General features: G+C 36.2%; 1 protein-coding gene across 3 annotated transcripts; it reads right to left on the bottom strand.

The window, feature by feature from the left end:
* Positions 1 to 1,270: 1,270 nt before the first annotated feature.
* On the bottom strand, positions 1,271 to 12,910 carry LOC18040406 (ABC transporter B family member 25, mitochondrial). Of its 3 annotated transcripts, XM_006431974.2 has the most exons (18): positions 12,154 to 12,910; positions 11,972 to 12,033; positions 11,785 to 11,828; positions 10,950 to 11,052; positions 10,653 to 10,760; positions 10,356 to 10,439; positions 10,220 to 10,280; positions 7,991 to 8,136; positions 7,803 to 7,919; positions 7,112 to 7,197; positions 5,968 to 6,056; positions 5,522 to 5,577; positions 4,978 to 5,058; positions 4,770 to 4,835; positions 4,575 to 4,667; positions 4,075 to 4,139; positions 2,113 to 2,248; positions 1,271 to 1,659 (listed from the first exon to the last, which is right to left on the bottom strand). In XM_006431974.2, the coding sequence occupies exons 1-18, from the start codon at positions 12,740 to 12,742 to the stop codon at positions 1,516 to 1,518; spliced, it is 2,130 nt and encodes a 709-aa protein (XP_006432037.1). In that variant the 5' UTR covers positions 12,743 to 12,910; the 3' UTR covers positions 1,271 to 1,515. The 3 variants fall into 3 exon arrangements, with proteins under 3 accessions (XP_006432037.1, XP_024039831.1, XP_024039832.1); XM_024184063.1 differs by lacking the exons at positions 10,950 to 11,052; positions 11,785 to 11,828; XM_024184064.1 differs by lacking the exons at positions 1,271 to 1,659; positions 2,113 to 2,248; positions 4,075 to 4,139 and adding an exon at positions 4,147 to 4,219.
* Positions 12,911 to 21,132: the final 8,222 nt, after the last annotated feature.

Raw genomic sequence — 21,132 nt, 5'->3', positions numbered from 1 at the left:
GTTGATATTTGCTTGTTTTGTAAGTTTCAAGAACAGAAAGTTCATGCAATTTCCATGTCGTTTTAACTAATTCATAATGGAAATGTTCTTATTTTCTCAATTATCAAAACATCTGTTTATCTTTGTAGGTTACTAGAGAGTTGCTTGGTCATTTAACTAGCTGGGATGCTTTGTGTGCAACACTACTTGTTGGGACCTGTAGTGGAGCACCCAAGTTATACCTATAGCATCACATGCGTGTTTTGATTATTCAGTCGTCTAAATTCTTAGATATTCTTCATTTTCTTGTGATTGTTCAATCTTATAGGAAAGAAAAAAAAGTCTGAACCATTTATTTGGGCAAGTTATTCCAGTTCCCATTATCCGTTCTGATGTAATTAAGGTGAAAGCTAGAGAGTTAATTGATGAGCTGGAAGTCAAAAGGCATGGGCCCTGTAATGATGATTTGGAGGCATTTTTTTAAACTGGTGATATGGACATTGCCCTTGCTCTTAAAACTATAGTCTTCCAAAATGCAACACGCTATGAAACTATATATTTATACAAAGTTGAGGACAAGCAAAGGGAATGGATCTCTCGTCTGCAAGTTGGCGCTGGAATTGTAGCTAACAGTGACCCCAGTGATGAGCAGAAAGAGTGCAAGAGCAAAGTTCTTCATCCGCATGCCATTGATGTTGCAGAGTCCTCATTTGTTGATAAATGATAAAAATTTATGCGTTATGGAGTCCCTTGATCTTTGTTGAAAATGTCTGTAAATGGTTGATATCGGGATGAAATAATATTTGCACGGATGGTTTGGTACTGATGAGGAAAGATGAATGCTTTATATTAGCAGCAGCCAGCTGCAGTTGAAGTTGAATTTCAAAATTTAATTTCAAATTTTTTCTCTTATTCAGTGGAAAACGACAAGGTGTATTTGGAATTTTCATTTTGTTTATATCCTGAGGGGCCAGAACAAGTATCATGCTATTAACCAACAGTACATTAATTTCAATATAAAAGTTATGCTTTTTAAACTCAAGGGTATTTGGTTTATTTGGCAGTCAACAAACGGTCAGAGAATGTAAATACAAACGTCAAGGAAGGTTTTTGAGAATATGTGAATACATTCTAATAAAGTGAGAATATGCCAAACCATAGGGGAGATTTTGAAAATTACCCAACTTTTAGGCTATTGGCTATTGACCATTGACCATAGCGGCCGCTCACAGGCATAAAAGCTTAGTAATACAATGTCTCTTCACAATCCAAGTATTATGAAACAATGAACTTGATTTTAATCGCACAAATACTTATTTCCACTTATTGCTACAATTACATCATTCTCATTTAGTGCATTTCAGCACAATGAATTAAACCATAACAGATTTACCTCTATATCACCCATTGTATATATAGTCAAAACAAAAAAATTACAAAGATTACAAAATTGAAAAGGTTACATCTACAGATTTTGCACGGATACAAAAGTATGCTCGAGCAATTTTACTTGTATGTATGTCACTAACTTTAGTTTTATGCTCCTAATTTGACGGCTGCATCAATGGCATCCGCGGTATTATTTTGCTGTCCCCATAGCTGAGCATATCTCCCTGCTTTTGTCAACAGATCATCATGGGAACCCTGTTCAATTACCTTCCCATTTTCCAGAACTATAATCTGAAAACCATATTTGAAATTGTGTAAAGAGTGAGAAGAACAGCACTAAGCTACATGAACTTAAAAACTTCAGCTAATCCAACGTTGCTAGTTAATACAGCATAATATGCATATGTATGTGTATGGGTATACACACACACACACATAAATATAGATGTGTCTGTGTGTATTGCTGATCTGATCCAGGATCCTAGCATAATGCCATCACACTATAAAACCATGCTGTTTAATACTTTTCACGATCATTACATTGTTAAACCTCATGGTTTAATAGCTTTCCCGGACTTTAACAAAGTCCAAGATCCTAGATTAGAACATACATACATACATACATACATACATATATATATATAACCATTGGAGGCACAACACAAAAAAATGTTGGTAACTTGACATCGTCCAATTTCAGCCCCATGAATTGGAAAAATAGCTTTGTTGGTAAAGAATGCTTACCTCATCGCACTGCATTGCAGTTGTGAGCCTGTGAGCTATGAAAATTGAAGTTCTATTATTTGCCAGTGACTTCAATGCATTTAATATCTCAGCTTCAGTTGTGCTGTCAAGTGCACTTGTAGCTTCATCACATAACCTGATAAAACCATATGAAATAACAAGTCATTAACTGCATGAGGCAAACAGAAATGCGGGAAGAGAATCAGATGATGGTTTTCTCCTTAAGGTTGCAGTTCCTATAAATCTTCTAAAAATCAAGCATTGCTTGCCCCTAAAATGCTTCATCATCTTATTAGGGTGCATTTGAGATTGAGGTTAGGCTAGCTACATGTTTGGTAAACATTAACTGGTGTAACTTGGCTATATTGTTATGATTTTTCACTTGTATGATAGAAAATCTATTATATCTTTAATAATTTTTTCAAAATTATTTTTTAAAATTTATATTTACTACATATTATTAACTTTTGTTTTATAGTTACGACTTTTTTTCTACAGCAGCTATAGCTTAAAAGCTATAGTACCTCAATCTCAAACAGGACCTTAATCTCAATGACCAGTAGTATAAAAGACTAATCATAGCTTGCAAAGGTCGTCAACTTTATGGACTCAAAGTCAGATATTAAAAGAAACCTCAGTGAACCTAGAGTCAGAGATTGACAACAGGAATTTGTTCTCTTTTCCAGAACAATTGAAAAGAAAGCGGGTTTAAGGCGTTGAATAGAGTACTTCAAAAATGCGACACGATCTATTAATGCACAATCATCCTAAATCGAGATCCCATCATAAGTACAGGGACAGAACAATTAGTCACACACAGAAGTAGGATAGGCACTACACCCTAGACAGCTACAATGAAAATATATCCTTCACAGTATTCTAGGGAAATATGGATGAGTTACCAATGACAACCAGTTCAAACGGATACCGTTCAACTCAATGAAACAAAAATACAAGAGATTTGAAAGAAAAGAACATGGTCAGACATTTGATACCAATTAGGTCACAATGACATAAAATATGCCAAAAGAATGTAGCTGTAGCTGAGAGATAGCAACATGATTAAGGGGAATAAAAAATAGACTGGCACTCATCAGACATGTAAGAGACACAGAAGTCTGAACAGTGAAAGCAACCAAGCAATACCAAAGGAATTTACAGGCACTGTGGAAATTAAATTTTTCCAATGATCAGTATCTTCACAGAAAGGAAATGAAACCACAAAATCTTGTAATTTAGTATCAATTCACCTGAAGTTTTTCGGGCTGTTATCTAAACTGGGGTTCACTATTCTAAAATTCCATACTTTTTAGTCCATCATGCAGCAAACCATTGAGAAATGCAATATATGAACCCATATCAAGAAAGTAACAGGTAATATATTTCGGCAAAGAGAAACCATATAAGAATCAGAACTTGCGCCCTAAGTACAAAGCATAAACAGAAGTTTGACAACAAAAATACTAGTCCTAAGATTCGTAAAAGTCCCTTCAAGCTCGTAATCAGTGTTGGAAAAATTAATTTTACATCCTCAGAATATATTAATATCATGTAAAATGAAATGATTAAAAAAAGATAGCATTTAAAGAAAATAAACTAGTGGAATCATAAAAATCATATTATCTAACATATTAACTAGGATAATAGCTAGTTTAACCAAATAATCTTCCAATATTATTATTGTACGTTATAAATGTTAATATAAAATAAATCATTTGTAACATATTCGTTTATTATAACAATTTACAACCTTGTATCTCCAACACACACCTACTGGTAACTAAAGAAGCCCCCCTTAATTTTTTTTATTAATCCCTTTTAAAAGAGTTAAGAAACAGCTTGTGTATACTGGGACAGGACTTCTCCAAATAGTGTCCAATTACAAATCACAAACCAGTACTTATATGCATGATGCAATACATGCACACAAACGAAGTCAAATGTAAGAGAATAAACACTTACAAAATAGGAGGTGCTTTTAAGAATGCACGGGCTAGGGCCACACGCTGCTTCTCACCACCACTTAACTGGAAAGGAAAGTCACGCGATCATCAAAAGTTCAAGAGTCTAGTCAAAAGCATCCATAGAAAGATTATTTCCCTTCAATCTAGAAATTTTTGCCAAAAACTCAAGCATGTTAAAAATGATCTGGTTTAAAAATCCCAATTATTTAAGACTTTGGAGCTATGAAACGGCCACATTAAATAAAACGGGTGAAAAAAACCTAAGACTCATTATGAATTTAGAATTCAACAAAATGGAAAAAAGGAGCAAACGCTAATTTGACTGGCTTACAGACACAAACAGAGGTCTCCTTTCAAATTTCTTTTGTATGTAGAGCAGGCTCCGCCCCTGCCAGAGAGGGAGGGGCCAGTCAAAGTAAGGCCCACTGACCCAAAGCCTTGGAAGTACAAACACATTCTATGACACTATTGCTTGGTTTATACCAGTATGATTCTCACCTTCAGTCCTCGTTCCCCTACCACAGTAGAATATTTAGCAGGGAAGTTCATAATCGTGTCATGAATTGCTGCACGGCGGGCGGCATCATAAACCTGAATGAAAAGATGACTTAGGCAAGAACTAATGCTAGTGGTGCATATATTACAAAGTGAAAAGGCAAAAATAGAAATGACACAAAGAGTTCACCACCACACCTCTTCTTCTGTTGCTGAAAGACGACCATAACGAATGTTGTGAAATATTGTATCATTAAAAAGCACCTGCCATTAAAATAGAAGCTGCTCACATCATCAACATTAAAACTTGCAAGGTATTCCACAGGAAGACCAATGGGTTTCATTAACAGAGGAATAGGCATATACACGCAAAGAAGTTAACATTAGATTTACAAGATATACTTACTGTATCTTGTGGTACGACACCAATAGACTTCCGTAAGCTTTCCAGTGTCACTTCACATATATCCTGACCATCAATCCTTATCTGTCAAAGTGTCAAACAAGAAATCGCTTCCAAGTCACGTTTTATATCACAACAGGCTAAATGTAAAAGTTTTATCTTCAAAATAGGAAGAACTAAATTTTTATGACTTTTCAACAATTGTTGGTTAGATATCTGAGAAGGTGGGAGAGAATGGAGGCAAATTAATAATTTTAAACATTTTATAAGGACAAAATAGAGAATGAACACAGACAAGAAATGCAAAAACCAGATAGATGGTGAAATTCCTTTTACCAGCAAGCAAATCCACGCAAAAATTTTACTTATTATTAAGAGCTAAAAATTTGATTCACAAGAGTAACCTGGAGCTTAAATAATAATTATAAAAAATAAAATAAAATAAATCAATGAATATTAATAGATTTTTCACACAATAAATAGATTTTTCACACCAACTGGAACATTTATTGGGACATATCTACAGAAACAAAGTATTGATTCTTACACTGCCAGAATGGGTGTCAAAAGACCTGAAGAGCAATCTAAGAATGGTGGACTTGCCTGCAGGGGTTAGCAATTCAGATAAAAACAAAATTCAGAGACGCTGCAAAGAGAATTTAAGTAAAGGAAATCTAATGACTGAAAAATGAGCTTCATTTGGTTAAAGGTTATAAAAAAAAATAAAATTAAAATAAAGCGATATAAACTTCAATTTGCACCAATAAGACCATGTTCTCAGTCTAAAAACTAAGATCATAGATTGTGACCTTCAAGCATTATAAAAGAAACCATTAACATTAAAGAAGAAAAAGCCACTCGAAGGTGATGGATTAAAGGAAAAGCTGAAGGCATACAAAAACCACTGGCCTCATAGTCAACATGACCGTACAAACCATCTAAGCATGTAAGGAATTTGATTAAAAATGAAAAAAGATAACAGGAGAACCTTACCACTGCCACTAGTTCCAACAATAGCCACACTTTTTCCAGCTGGTACAACAAAAGATACCCCATCTAAAATCTTCCTTTCAGTCAGATAACTGTTGCAAGAATGAAAAATAGGATGCATCACCAATTCATGATCAAGAAAGATTGAGCAAGTTGGAAAATGAGCGCCAAAGTTTAGAAGTACCAGATAAACTAATTGTTCCCCCCCCCCCCCCCCCCCCCCCAAAAAAAAATTAATACTACATAAACATGAACTAAATCAAAATTAATCCCTAACAAAATTTCAATGAACTTCAGGTAGAGTACTGGCAATAACAGTCCAAAACAAGAAGTTGGATTGCATATCAGTAAACTCATATTTATGACCCCAAATAAGCTCCAAATGGAGTGAAAACTATTGATAGAAACCACCAGAGCTGTATCATCTAATGGGCAGAAATATACCGAGACCAGCTTGGAATTCTAATCCCGCAAATATTTGGGGAGAAATCTACCTCCACCCACATTTGTGGGAGAGGAAATGTTTTGTTGAGGGCACAAGCCCACTGCTATCCAAAGCCTTAGTGGCTAATCTTTCTTCTTTGATGCACTAAGTTTCTTCTCCACAAAATAATAATAATAAGAGTAATGATAAAGCCACAACCACCTTGTACAAACAAATGTGTACAAACTGGATGTGGCATGAGAAGACTGGTTGAATAAAACCATCATGGGTCCACATAATTGAAAAAAATAACTGTTATCACTTTTCAATCAATCTCTTCATGCCACATCAGTTTGTAAACACTAATTTGTGGCTCTACAATTATTGTAATAATAATAATGTAAATGGCTAAAATTACTCTTTCCAATCAAATGTAACTTAAGATGGAGAAGATCAGATGACTATATTGGAAGGGGCACTGTCTAAAGCATTGTAAAGAAACTCTTTTAAATATGGCCTCAACAGTGTGGCCATGATGAGTTTTGACAAGATAAATATTGCAACCAGTAACTAATCACAATGGCCATTTCTTGCAAGACATAGATTTGGAATCAGCCTAATTATAATGCTTAAAGACCAATTCAATGGGCCAGTGGCTCAAATGACAGATGCTACCCTTATGGAATTTGAAAGTAAAAGGATAAGAAAGAGAACATTAATTACCTAAAGTGCACATTGTCAAACTGGATGCTCCCCCCTTTCAAATTCAGAGGCATCGCATTATCTCTGTCCTGAATATCAGCCTTCTCCTGTAGAATAAATTGGAAGAAAAATTATGTTAAATATACACAAGACTTTTGTATAGAATGTTTCAACTTTCCTGTTAAGAGTTTTTAAGTTTTGATTTCAACTTTGGATTAGGGTTGTCAAATTTCCCCTAACATATTTCGACTATTTACTTGGATATTTCAAGTCAGTACATCCAATCCCAAAAAATAAATAAAGCTTTGAACACAAGAAATTCAGCACTATGCTAGCTCCATTATTATAAATGAATTTATCAACTAACAGAGGACGCAGTTTTTCTTTCTCTTTCTCTTTTCTTTCATCAAATTTAGATGGATCCAAAATGACTACAACCTATAGACGTTGCTCTCTCAACAGCCCAAAATATCGTAGGGAAACAAATAATAAACGAAAATGAAGGGAAACCAATGCAGTCAAAACAAATTCATGACTTTGCTAGACACTTATGAACATCTCTGTTCTCTAGATCCTGGGTCTATCGCCAAGGACAACGAAAGACGCTCTGATATCAACTACAAACCTGAGAGATGAAAAATAAAATTTTGTAACAGATGATCAAGAACCTACAAATGCTTAAATGCAAGTATAGAAAATTCCTCAAAAGTACCTCCAGTAACTGAAACATTGACTTCATGTCAACAAGACTCTGCACAGTCTCACGATAAACACTGCCAAGGAAATTTAAAGGAAGCGATAACTGGAAGAGAAGCCCATTTACCATAACCTGTGTTCCAGATTTATAATTAATGAGTGAAACAATCAATTGCATTCAGAGTATACAAAGAAGGAATATACCAGATCACCGACTGTCATCTCGCCACTCAAAATCCCATGTGAGCACAAAACCATAGCTGTAGACAAAGCTGCACTAAAAATCACATTTTGACCAAAATTCAAAAAAGCAAGACTTCTTTGTGTTTTCAAGGCAGCATCTTCGTATCCTGAAAGGTAGCATCATAAGAGCAGAAGCAGCATTAAAAATTAGAACAAAGGTAAAAGTAAGGAGGGCAATAAAGTTCCTAAAACTTTTACCATTTTTTTCCCCAACTTTTCAAGTGGTAAAGACCCTGGTGTACTCAATAGAACAATATTGCAGACAAGTCCTACCAACATGTTAAGTAACTTTTCTCTTTTAAAAATTTTTAAATGCATATCATCTCTAGAATATATAAAACCCAAAACAACAGCATCACAATTCATCTTCAACCAAACCCTGAAATTCACAATGGAGTTAACAAGAAGTGAAAAGACAAGTCAAGGCTGGAACACAATATAATGAAGAGGATATACAGCAAAATATAAGTGGTACAAATTGAACAATTTAATATCATATGAATGCACATGTATTCAGTTTGTACATTTGAAAATTTAACAGCCAAAAAATCAACTTTCAGGACTTTTGTTGATCACGGATGTGTCATTACAACTACAACTGCTTTTCAATTTGCAGTGCGAGAGAAACAAAGAAGGAAATAGAGACATCAGTGTTCTGGTAATTAGACCCATAATGGAATAAGCCAGATTTAGGAGGTTTACATTAAAATTTTAGGCAGGTTTGGATCATCATAGCTTTTACCAGGATCCAAGTCAATTAGGGATTTCATAACTGCGGGAGACCAATAATTAGAAAGTGGTTTATAGGTTTGCATTTATTCGCTTTAGAAGAAGCTGGATAGCTGGAAAACAATCGTATTAAAGTATGGAAATCTTCTCTTCCATTCAAGAATGCTTCTCAAATCCTTAGCCCATGTTTGGTTGGAAGAATGAGAGGAAAGGAGAGGAATGGAAAGGAGAGAAAGGGAGAGAAAAAGAGGGAAAAAGAGGGTCAATCTTCTCTTCCATTCGAGAATGCTTCTAAAGCCCTTAAGGTTCAGGATTCTCTTGCTCTCTCTCTTCTTTTCTACTATCACCCTACATAATTCTTTGAGTTTCCCACCAAATTCATTCCTTAGACGCTTGAAGATGAATTTGATTACCTACTGTTCTCAACAAATGTTTGCTGGAGGAGGTTAAGAAAGGACTAATTAGTTTTAGCGAATTTGCAAGCCTAGGCAAATTATTTTCATTAATACTACAATTATATAGTTTGTAACATAGTTTGTATCTTAAGTGTTAGTCGACTTTATCATCCATCATAAGTGTGCTAATCTTGCAATACCTATCAATCTATGACATTTTAGATGCCATATCACTTGGGATACATAGTCTGTAACCACACTATTTAAGTGTAGCATTACTCGATTATTTCCAGCTTAAGCACTCACAGGTCAGATCTCAGTGCATACTCTGCAACCAGAATCCTCTAGTCAGATTTTGTTGCAGCTATCTGAACAAAACAAATCATAAATTTGGTGTTTGCTTTTACTCATTACTGATCAGATTGGTAATCTGACATCAAGTCCAATTTAAATTGTTAGACTCTTTGTTTAATTGAAAAAAATGACTTCTACCGGTTTCTAATATCCTACCCGATCTATAATGAAAAATAATTCATAATAGAGGTCAAAAATGTAACCTGCCTATCATTAGTCTGACAAGCTTGTTTAGTTCAGGTTAGACAAAGAACTAGTTTAACTGTTAGTTACCTGCCTAACCCAAACAATATGCTGATTGTTAACACTCCCTCTTACATGCAACAAACAAGGATCAAACACAACAACCACAAACTTCATAGTATAGCACAAGACCACTTGGCCAAACAAAAACACAATTGTTTTTTGGGGCAAAATGCAAAAATTATTTTTCTTTAATGTGATCGGGGATTCGAACACAGGACTGCTTGATCAAACCTACTATGATACCACGCTAATTAACTGCTTGACCCAAAGCTTGTACTAATAGGTGAAGGTCCTCTCATATGGAACAAATTCAACCACAACCACAAACACAAATATGACAACGAAAATTACGCTTATTACATTTAATTATTACAAAGGGAAAATCAAAAGAAGACCAGTTGGATTTATAAGATTGAGTGAACAAGAAATGTCCATAAAAAGTATTTAAGCTCGAGCTTCAACTTACTCCTTAAAAACTCATCATATTGTTCAGCTTCAAAAGCTTCATTGTTGAAATATTTAACAGTCTGCAATAGATTTAAAAAGAAAGCAATTAATTGAAGCCCTAAAAAAACCTTTCAACTTATACACATTAACATCACCTCATAATTGATTAGTGAATCAATTGCCCTTGTACTTGCATCATTGTCAGCTTTATTCATGGCCTTCCTAAACTTGGTCCGCCACTGCAAAAGATGAACAGAAGCTTACATGAAGATGATGAAGACCATTATATTAAACAGACAGTTGTTCTTATCCACCTTCTCCCCAAGCAGCCAAATTAGGAGGAACAAAGCATGTGACTGCTAAACTGAAAGAAATGATGAATGGAAGTACAGCTATTGTCTTTTTAAAGAACTTGAAACATATTGATAAGAAATTGGCAGGAGGTATATTACCTGTGTCACTGACAAGGTAAAAACAACATATGCCACCACAGAAAGTGAAGTTATCCATGCAAAAGGTGCTCCAAACTTGTATGCCAGTATGCCTGATACCATAGATATCTGGAAGGATACATGTTAAATCAGAAATAGTACAAAATCTTGAACAACATATGAACTCAACAGATTGAGATAAAAGTTTGAAGATACGCCACACACTGAATACCATCTATGTTAGACAACTGGATGCAGAAGTACATAGGACCAGTAATATTTTCAAAGTTGCTCACCAGTAGTTAAAGACAGTCATACCTCTAAAATAGTGGGTACAACATTGAAAACCATTGACGAGAGAATAAAGTTTATTGCCCGGCTGCCACGATCGATTATTCTATTTAAAGCCCCCGTTTCTCGACTGACACATGACAATGACAGAATCAAATGAGTACAATTGGGTGCTTTGAAAAAAACTTAAATCAGAACAAGGCTGTTATATGACTACGGCATAATAATTTTAAAAAAAAAAGTATACACTACAACAGCATAGTAATTAAAAAAAATGTTCATCATAATTTTAAAGATTTATGCCTACAGTTGTATCATATTTTCCTAATACACTGTTTGTTGAGTGCAGATTTGAAAGTCCTTTTGAATCTGCATGGATCATGAAATTTTATTTAGATCCTCTGTTATATGCTTATCAACATCCAAACAGTCAAATAGGAATCTTTGAATCAAATATACATGTAAAAACTTTGAATAAGGCTCGATCAGGGATCTATCTCAGTATTGTCCACAACCCACTGATCCAATTACAGCACCCAGCCTATAACTTCGATAGAGCATTCAAGAATCCCACCAAGCATACATTTTATTCATGAACTATCACTATTTTATGTTGTCACAAGAACAGTCAATAACTTTAAATAGGGATGAGAGGCATATTCCTCTTCATGCAAGAATGAAAAGTCTACAGTTTATGTTAGTTTTTTAGGGAAGAGTGAAAATGTCATACAACACACAGGCACTAGATTATACTATGTGTGCTGATTTAAGTTTGTTACCATGAGACAAATGTAATACAGAATTATAAAATGAAAACTTTCAAGCATGCAGCACAAGAAAGTTTCTTGAAGCAAAGCACCACCTAAGATGATACCGAAGGTCAAGTTCATGCAAATGTGAAAAGACCTGCAAAGAGTAAAAAACTAGCATGTAAGAAACCAGGATTTATAGCATATGATGGTCATACCAGTATCCGTATATATAAGATTTTGAAACTATGAATGTATGAGTTCAAGTGGCATTTTGGAAAAACATGACATGGGAATTACCTTCCTAGATACGGATCGGATAGTTCGCAATGCTACTTTGGAGAACACAGCAGTCCGTAATTCTGGCACAACAAAGGGACGTTTAATTACTAAAATGCGAAATGCAAGAAAGCAAAATGAAGGGTAAAAAGGTAAACCACAATAGTATTAGCAAATTACATGATATGTGTGGGGAATTGTACCGTTGAAAGCAGAAGCAGTAGTACGGGCAATTCCATAGCCAATTAAAACGGCAGCTGGGGTGCCAAAAAGAGCTAAGAAGGTGGAATTAGCCGCAAGAGCTGTGGCAGTGGTGGTTGCAGTTGTTAGCCAATCAACAGCAAGCTTGAAAAGGAACGGAACTTGAACATTCAAAACCTTAGCAGCAACAAGAAAACCCAAAGCAGTAATGACCCTCAAACGGAACTCAAAGTTGTCTTTCATCCACAAATAACTGGCAAGAGTTCGAAATATCTTCATGTCAGCAATTTGCTGCTCTGGGGCATTGCTTTTAGTAACTGGTTTATTCAGGAAATCCTTTTTATCTTTGGTAGAAGTTGATGTTGAGAACAAAATGCTTCTTGAAGAGGCAGAATCTGAAAGGAAAGAGGTGATGGGAGAAAAGCGATTCCATGGGTATGTTCTTCCTCTGCTTCTGCTTGATAATGAAACTGAATTGAACTTGTTCCCAAAATTGAAGGTGCTGAATTCATGATGATGATGATTGTAAGACAAAATGCGGGTCAGCTGACGAACTCTCAAGCACCTCCAAGTAGAGGCACCGCCAATCATTTTTTTTTTTTATCTCTCTATTCTGTGAACCCCCAATCTAATCGTAAGAATCCAATTGCCAATCGAGTTCATAAACCCTAATACTTCAAATTCAAAGAGAGACCATAACTCCTGGTCCTGGTTTTTGTTCACTGCTTGCCAATGCTGCCTCAAGAATAATAGTATTGATTATTAATTATGATACCGATATTTTCGCCCTAAAAATTATTCGAAACTCTTAAATTTTAACAAAATATTTATTATAAAAATATTTATCATTTAAATTATTATTAAAAACAATTTATTATAAATTAACACTACATAATTATTTTGGACAACTATTTTGGACAACTATGAAACACACTCATTATTCATATTTTAATAGTGATGATATAACCACAAACTCTTGTACAAATTTATTTTGTACAAATGTCATTAATTCATTGGTTGAATAAAATATAAAATAACAAATAAATCATGTGGGTTAAGAGATATTTAATTCAACTAATAAATTAATACCACATCAATTTGTACAAAATAAATTTGTACAAGAGTTTATAACTATATCAATATTCTTTAAAAACTTAAAATTTTTTTTCCAATATCTTAACCGATATTTACATGAATAATGATAAAACTAATATTTTTATTTTTTTATATTTTCATAAATGAAATAAAATTTGCAATCATTATATTTATTTTTTTAAAAATAAAATAAACAAAATTACTGTAAAGCATTTTTTTTTTGCTTTTGACATCTTGTTTTTCTTCTCCGTCTTCTTCTTCTCATTCTTTTTTTTTTAATTTCTCGTATTTATGAAATATTTTTTATTGTTATTTTCTTAAATAATTATTTTGAGTGCATAATCTAATATTAAATATAAATAAACAAAAAATAATAACTAATTTTTTAAAATAATTTGTTTAACTCGACTTGATTATATTATATTGTTATAAAAATTTTGTTAAATCTCTTGAAATTAAATGTATTGAATAGCTTTATAGGTATTTTAAGTATATAAAGATAATTAATTTAAATAGTTTGAGTAAGGATCTTTTTGTTATATAAAGTCAAACTTAATTTTTTAAAACTAATATATGAATTTATAAAATAATAGAATGTTCAAAACAATTTTTAAAGTATAAATAGCCGCACTCTATTAATTATTATTTTTTATTAGCTCTTGAATTTTTATTTTTTTATTTTTTTCCCTATTGCAAGCATTTGTACATATCGTTGGCTATGTTCATTCTTTGCTTGGTTCTGGACTTTTACTAATAGACGTGGCCTACATGCTTTCTATTAAAAAGGTTAGTGATATTTAAGTTAATGATATTAAACTAAGGGTGCTTAGTGTCACGAGATGAGTTTTGTTGCCCAGCAATGCGTGTGGCACTTATGTGATTTCTAGTACATAAGTCGCTATTTTTGAACTTCTCAACTAGCCAAGCGAGAATACTTTGCGAAAATACTAGAGAGAAGAGAGCAATATGGCCAAAATATATTTTATTACATACTAAAGAATAAATTACAAGAGAGCTTTACAAGAAAGTTAGAGAACTTGTGTGAGTGCTGGAGTGTTTGTGTGTGTGGTGTGGTTGTTGAGCAAATAAAGGGGGCTCACCCCTATTTGTAGGCTTGGGTGCTAGATTCTTGAAGTTTCCTAGCAACTTCCACAAATATCTCTTGGACTTAAATGCTTAATTCTAGAAAACTCTAAGATATTTATAATTGTAGAAAACTCTAGAATTCGAGCGGGGCTTGGATGATTGCTAAGCACACCACGACTGGTTAGTTGTATTAGTGACCCATTTCTAAGTGTATCTCGCTTTTAAGCGCATCCTGCTTTTAGTGCTAAGCGCGCTCCACTCCGAGGCTGACTTTTGTTAAACGTACCCGTGTGCGCGGAATTAGCCTCCATTGGTGGCAATTTTGAACGGCTCGTGACAATCCTCCCCCACCTATGCTCGCGGCGTCCTCGTCCCGTTCTCGTGCTTATACCTTTGGACATGTTCTGCGAATTTTCATAAGTCGTCTTCACATTCCCATATTGCTTCACTCTCGGGGAGATTCCTCCATTTCACCAAGTACTCGTTGTACGCCAGTATGCCCCTTCATCGAATGATTCGATCAGCGAGGATGTATTCCATGTCCTTATCGAATGTGATAACAATAGCGGTTGGGGCATGTCTTGACTCTCCATGGGTTGCTTTTTTCTACATCTGCATGGTATGACTTGAGAATACTCACGTGGAAGACCGAATGAATCTTAAATCTTAGCAAAAGTTAGAGTTGGTACAAGACTTTGCCGACACGTCGTACTACTTCGAAAGGCCCTTCATATCGCTTCACTAACCCTTTGTGGACTTTCCTCAAAGTCTTGAATTGTTGGGGTAGGAGCTTCACCATCACTCGATCGCCTTCCTTGTATTTGACGTGTCATCTCCTTGAATCAGCCCATTTCTTTATCTTGCTGTGGCTTTGTTGAGGTAGGCTCACATAATATTCGCTTCCTTGTGCCATTCGCGAGCGAGCTTGTGGGCTGATGTGCTTTTTCCTCCATATGTCGAGGCTATGTCGTTGGGCGTCATAGGTTGGAATATCATGATGATCTCAAACGAACTCTTACTTGTAGCCTCGCTTCGTTGAAGATTATATGAGAATTGGCAACATCTAACAGCTTGACCTAATCTCGCTAGTGAACGATTACATAATGCCTAAGATACATCTCGAGGAGGCTATTGATGCACTCGGTCTGTCCATCAGCTTGAGGGTGGATGCTTGTCGAGAACTTCAGATCGGTTCCCAACATCTTGAAGAGTTCCTTCCAAAATTGGTTGGTGAATCATGAGTCTCAATTGCTCACGATGCTCTTCAGAACTCCCCATAACTTCACGATGTGTTTGATGAATAAGCGGGTGGCTTTGTCCACTTTGCAATCGATAGGTAAGGCAATGAAAGTCGCGCACTTACTATAGCACTCAACCACGACCATGATGCTTCCTCACCCTTCAAACTTGGGTAAGGTCAAGAAAATCCATAGTCACTCTCTCATGGCCTTGATGTTATTGGCAGGGGCTCCAATAATCTTACCAGAAGTTGGTGATCCGTCTTGTCTTGTTGGCACACAAGATAAGTCCGCAAATAGGCCTCGATGTCGTCTCTCATGTGTGGTCAAAAGTATGAGGCTTGGACGAGTGTGGTCATGTGCTCTACTCCTGGGTGGCCAGGCCACTTCGAATTCTAGCACTCCTTGATCACTTCTTTCCATAGATTTCCCCACTTAGGCACGAAATGTCGATTTCATTTGGTGAGGGGAATGCCTTCTTCTTGCCAAAATCGCATTCTCTTGCCTTCGAGAACCTTTCCTAACAAGTCTTTTGCTAGTGGATCTTGTTGGAGACCTTCTTTGATACATGCGACAAGGTTAGACTTCGCTTGGCTCATGCTAAGTGTTGCTAACTTTGCTTTGCGACTTAGAGCGTCCGCAATGATGTTGGCTTTTCCAGGCTTGTACTCGAGTCAATAATCGAATTCCGCAAGGAAATCTTGTCACCTTGCTTGCTTGGGGCTCAACTTCTTTTGCGTTTAGAAGTAACTCCTACCTACATTATTCGTTAAGATCACAAAGTGTAAGACAAGCAAGTAGTGTCGCCACACATATAGGCAACAAATGATGGCGGTCATCTTTTTCTCTTGCACGGTGTAGCAGAGTTCTGTGTCATTAAGTTTTCGACTCTCAAATGCTATTGGGTGGCTTTCTTGCATAAAGACTCCATCAATGGCAAAGTCAGAGGCATCTGTTTGGACTTCAAAGGGATTGGTATGGTCCGGAACAACGAGGATCGGTTCCTCAGAGATTGCCTTCTTCAACTTTTTGAATGCGTGTTGGTACTCTTCGGACCAATGCAATGCTCGATTCTTTTTTAGTACGCCAATCAAGGGTGCCGCTTTTGCCGAATATATCCTTTGATGAAGCGGCAGTAATAATTCACTAATCCGTGGAAGGACCGGAGTTCGGATACTTTGATGGGAGGTTCCCATTCAAGGATGACCTTCACCTTCGAGTTCTTTATCATCAATTTTCTGTCCGCAATTTTATAACTGAAGAACTCTACCTCTCCTTGAGCAAACAAGCATTTTGTTCGGCGGGAACCATGCACGTCATACTCCTATTGATGATGCTTAAGGTGTTTGTGGCTGGTAGCGGCAAGGCATGAACTTGGTTGAAGAACTTCATGTTGAGGACCATCTTGAAGTCATTCATGGACATAATGGAGAAATCGAGCTTTCTGCTCCATGTTCCAAGAGTTACGTGCACGCCTTGTGCGGTGCCTCCAATGGGCTTGGCTGATGAGTTTACCGCCTTCATAATGCCTCATTCCTTGGTCATCTTGAGGCCTAGGCGTTTGGCCTCATCTTAAAAACTGAAGTTGTGTGTCGCTCTGGTGTCAAGCAAGGCACGAACAACTTGACCATTGATGAATGCACTCACGTACATGAACTTTTTTTTCGTAAGTGCTGGTGGGTGACTCTTGGGTGTGCAAGGAGTTGGAGGGTACCCATGCTCTATTGGGGTTCTTACGTCGAAGGTGTGGAGTTGCCCTTTAGTTGGGCTGCTAAAACATTAAGCGACTTATTCTCCAGATAGTACCCAATGAGGGTCATTGCATATGAACCATAAGCTTCAAGGCTTGGGCAGTTGTTGTTTCTCTGATTTACCTTGCCCGCTCTTGCCACTTGAAGGCTTTTTCTGTCCTCAATCCTTCCGAGTGTGGCCTTTGTCCTTTTGGCCCTCTCCTCCACCTTTTCCTTGGTTAAACCTCTTGTCCTTGGGTTAGGCGGAATAGTTGACAAATGATTTTACAATGGCGATGGTGCCATCGAGAGTTTGTACGTCATGCCTATCAAGTTTCTTCTTAGCCTAATCCTTGAGGCCATCTTGGAAGTAGAAGAGAGAGTCTTTATCGAGCATGTCAAAGATCTCAATTATTAAGGGTAGTGAAGTCGTTGATGTAGTCGCGGACGCTGCCCATTTATTTGAGTTGACAAAGGCATGCTTGCACTTTCTTCTCTGCATTGCTTGGGGCAAAATGCTTACGTAGTTTCCATTGGAACTCAGCCCACATGTTGATGGCGCAAATGTCCTTACCCATCTCACAATGCTTCTGCCGCCACCATAGTTATAGCGCGCCTCGTAAGAATGTAGGCGCGGTGCTTACCTTCGATGCCTTATCATGAACACCCATGGCATCGAAGTATTGCTCTAGCCCAAAGAGGAAGTTGTCTATGACGGTTGCGTTGTGTGCAGCATCGTAGGTGTCGGACTTTGACACATTAATACGGTGTGCATCACTCATGCTTGTGGAAGCCGGGCTACATGTGTGTTTGCATTGTGTCAAGCCTAGTCCGAGCGGACTTCATCGACCTTTGCACAAACCGTTTGTAGCTCACTTTGCACGAAGCTACGCAAACTGAGTAGCTCATTATATAATGCCCAAAACTCCCCTCGGAGAGAGTTAGCTTCGTCTTGCATGAGGGCCTTAGTGGCTACCATGAACTCACCATACTCACCCTTGAGACCATCGACTCTTAGCTCCAAAGCATCAAGAGTGTCATGTACAGCGGACATCGAAGTTTCAAGCGTGGCGACGCGAGGCTCTAAGGCGCTACGGAAACAGCCTTGGACTTACCGCGGGACTTAGCCTGTGCGCGTCCCTCCTCACGGCCACGAGTTTGCTCAAGGGACTCCACGCCGACTACACCCTTTTTGTGTAGTGTTGGGAGGGTTGGCCATTGCTCGTTGAGCTAGCTTGCGTGGGTGCAAACCTTAGCCCTGATACCACTTGTCACGTGATGAGTTTCGTTGCTCAGCAACCTGTGCAGCACTTAGACAACTTCCAGCACACAAGTCGCTAAGTAAGCCTTTTTGAACTTCTCAACTAGCTAAGCGAGAATGCTTTGAGAAAATGTTAAAGAGAAGAGAGCAATATGATCAAAATATATTTTATTACACACTAAAGAATAAATTACAAGAAAGATAGAGAACTTGTGTGTGTGCTAGAGTGTTTGTGTGTGTTGGAGTGTTTGTGTGTGTGTGGTGTGGTTGTTGAGCAAATGAGGGGGCTCACCCCTATTTATAGGCTTGAGTGCTAGGTTCTTAAAGTTTCCTAGCAACTTCTACAAATATCTCTGGGACTTAAATGTTAACATATATGTTTCCATAATATTGATTTTAATGATAACAAACAAGATTAATAATGATTAATCTTTTAAGCTCAAATTATTTAATATTCTTTTTAAATAAATCATTATTTTCACATTATAAATGTTTTGTATTTAATGGAAAAATGATTTTATGAAATTGATTGTTTTTATTCTTTTTAAATAAATCATTATTTTCACATTATAAATATTTCGTATTTAATGGAAAAATGATTTTATGAAATTGATTGTTTTTCAAAGTTTATGGTTTAATTGAAAGCATTTTGAAAACTTTGAAATAAACAAGTATTGCTTGAAATTTTGGTGAAGGACTTATTTGAAAAGTGTCATAGCATTTTGGGCTATAACATAATTTCAGAAAGTTTTGGGATTAACAAAGCATTACTTAGAAATTCTGAAATTGGACATATTTGTAAAGTTTCATAACGTTTTGGGCTATAGTACAGTTTTGTAAAGTTCTGGGGTCAAACTATAATTTTAGAAAATAGTGCACTGTAGCAATCACTGTAGCAAACGGCTAACCGTTTATTTAAAAACGGCTAACCGATAATTTCCAGAAAGTATGTTCTGCAAAGTATTGTTAAAATGATGATTCTGGAAACTAATGGTGAACCGTTTACTGAAAACGGTTAACCGATTATTTCCAGATTGCTAACCTTGAACCGTTTAGTAAGAACGGTTAAACCAAATTTATTTTGTAGGTCTCTGGAAATTAACGGCGAAAGGGTAAGCCTAAACGGCTAACCGTTTATTTGAAAATTGGCCCAACGGTAACTTTGACCGGCCTAAACGGTTAATTGTTAATGGTTAACGGCGAACCGTTTTCGAGCAGACAGTCTATAACGGCTAGTTTTTCAGCTCCAACTATAAATAAGCTCAATCCAATTCAAACAAGTAGATTTAAAACGATCATCATTGAACAAAATATAGAGAATACAACTTTCATTGAGCTTTAAATCTTTGTATTCATCTCATTCATTCACACATTGAGCTTTCACTTGTGATCAAACACATTGTGTGAGAGAGATTCATTTGTAATCTTTTTTGTAAAATCAAGTTAAAAGATTGTAAGTGTTGGGATACACTTGGGTTAAGAGATTTGGGATAATCTCTTGTTGTAAAGGTCCATTGACACATTGGAAGTCAATTGTAAGCGTTTGAAGCCTTGGGAGGCTAGCTTAGTGAAATCCTCAAGCCCGGTGTGCTTGGAGGCGTGGACGTAGGCGGGGATAGCTGAACCACGTAAAAATCCTTGTGTTCGTTTTCTCTTCCCTTACTCTTTTAATATTGTGCTTGATTGAATTTATTGTTTTCGAATTTATTAAGGCATTAGATTAAATTGTTGTGTGGTTTGCCTAGGATAATTTTTAAAATCCCAATTCACCCCCCTCTTGAGTTGCCTAGTTAGTATTTCATTAAATACTCAATTCTATAAAACTCTAGGATATTTACAATTGTAGAAAACTCTAGAATTCGCACGGTTGGCTAGTTGTGTTGGCGGCCCACTTCTAAATGCATCTCACTTCTAAGTGCATCCCACCCTTAGTGCTAAGCGCAACCCACTTCTAAGCGCACTCCACTCCAAGGCGAACTTTTTCTAAACGTACCCGTGCACATGGAATTAGCCTCCGTTAGTGACAAATATGAGCAACCCGTGACATTAATGTGCGTTTTAGATTAATGTTGGACAGTTGTAACTTTTTAAAAGCTACAATATTAAAGTTTTTAGTATACACTAGCTGTTGTATCTCGAAAGATATGTTGAAATGATTTTTCACTTGCATCATAAAAAATCTATTATATCTTTAATAATTTTATTTTCACTTGCATCATAAAAAATCTATTATATCTTTAATAATTTTGTCAAAATTATTATTTAAAATTTATATTTATTACAAATTATTAACTTTTGTTTCATAGTTACAACTTTTTTTCTACAGCAGCTGTAGTTTAAAAGTTACAACACCTTAATCTCAAATATAAAAATTAAACTTGAAATTGTAACGGAAATTACGCAGAGTCCAACAATTAAGATACAACACCTCAATCCCAAACATGGTCTTATTTATCAGTAGTCATAATGAAAATTCTAGAGTCAAAATTAATGACGGATTTTCTCATAAAAATTAAGCATGAAATTGTAATGGAAATTATGCAGAGTCGACAAATTTGGAATCATTCTTAG

The sequence above is a fragment of the Citrus clementina genome, unplaced genomic scaffold, assembly GCF_000493195.1.
Source record: "Citrus clementina cultivar Clemenules unplaced genomic scaffold, Citrus_clementina_v1.0 scaffold_5, whole genome shotgun sequence".
NCBI lineage: Eukaryota > Viridiplantae > Streptophyta > Magnoliopsida > Sapindales > Rutaceae > Citrus > Citrus x clementina.
Note: the sequence above shows the minus strand (reverse complement) of the source record. Positions and strands in the feature narration are given on the sequence as shown.

Excerpts from the sequence above, each read along its gene's own strand:
- LOC18040406 (XM_006431974.2), bottom strand. The coding sequence starts at position 12,742 with ATGATTGGCGGTGCCTCTACTTGGAGGTGCTTGAGAGTTCGTCAGCTG. Across the intron at positions 8,137-10,219 it reads ATATGATGAGTTTTTAAGGA|GATACGAAGATGCTGCCTTG; the intron begins GTAAGTTGAAGC and ends GCTACCTTTCAG. Across the intron at positions 5,578-5,967 it reads TGTTGGAACTAGTGGCAGTG|GCAAGTCCACCATTCTTAGA; the intron begins GTAAGGTTCTCC and ends TAACCCCTGCAG.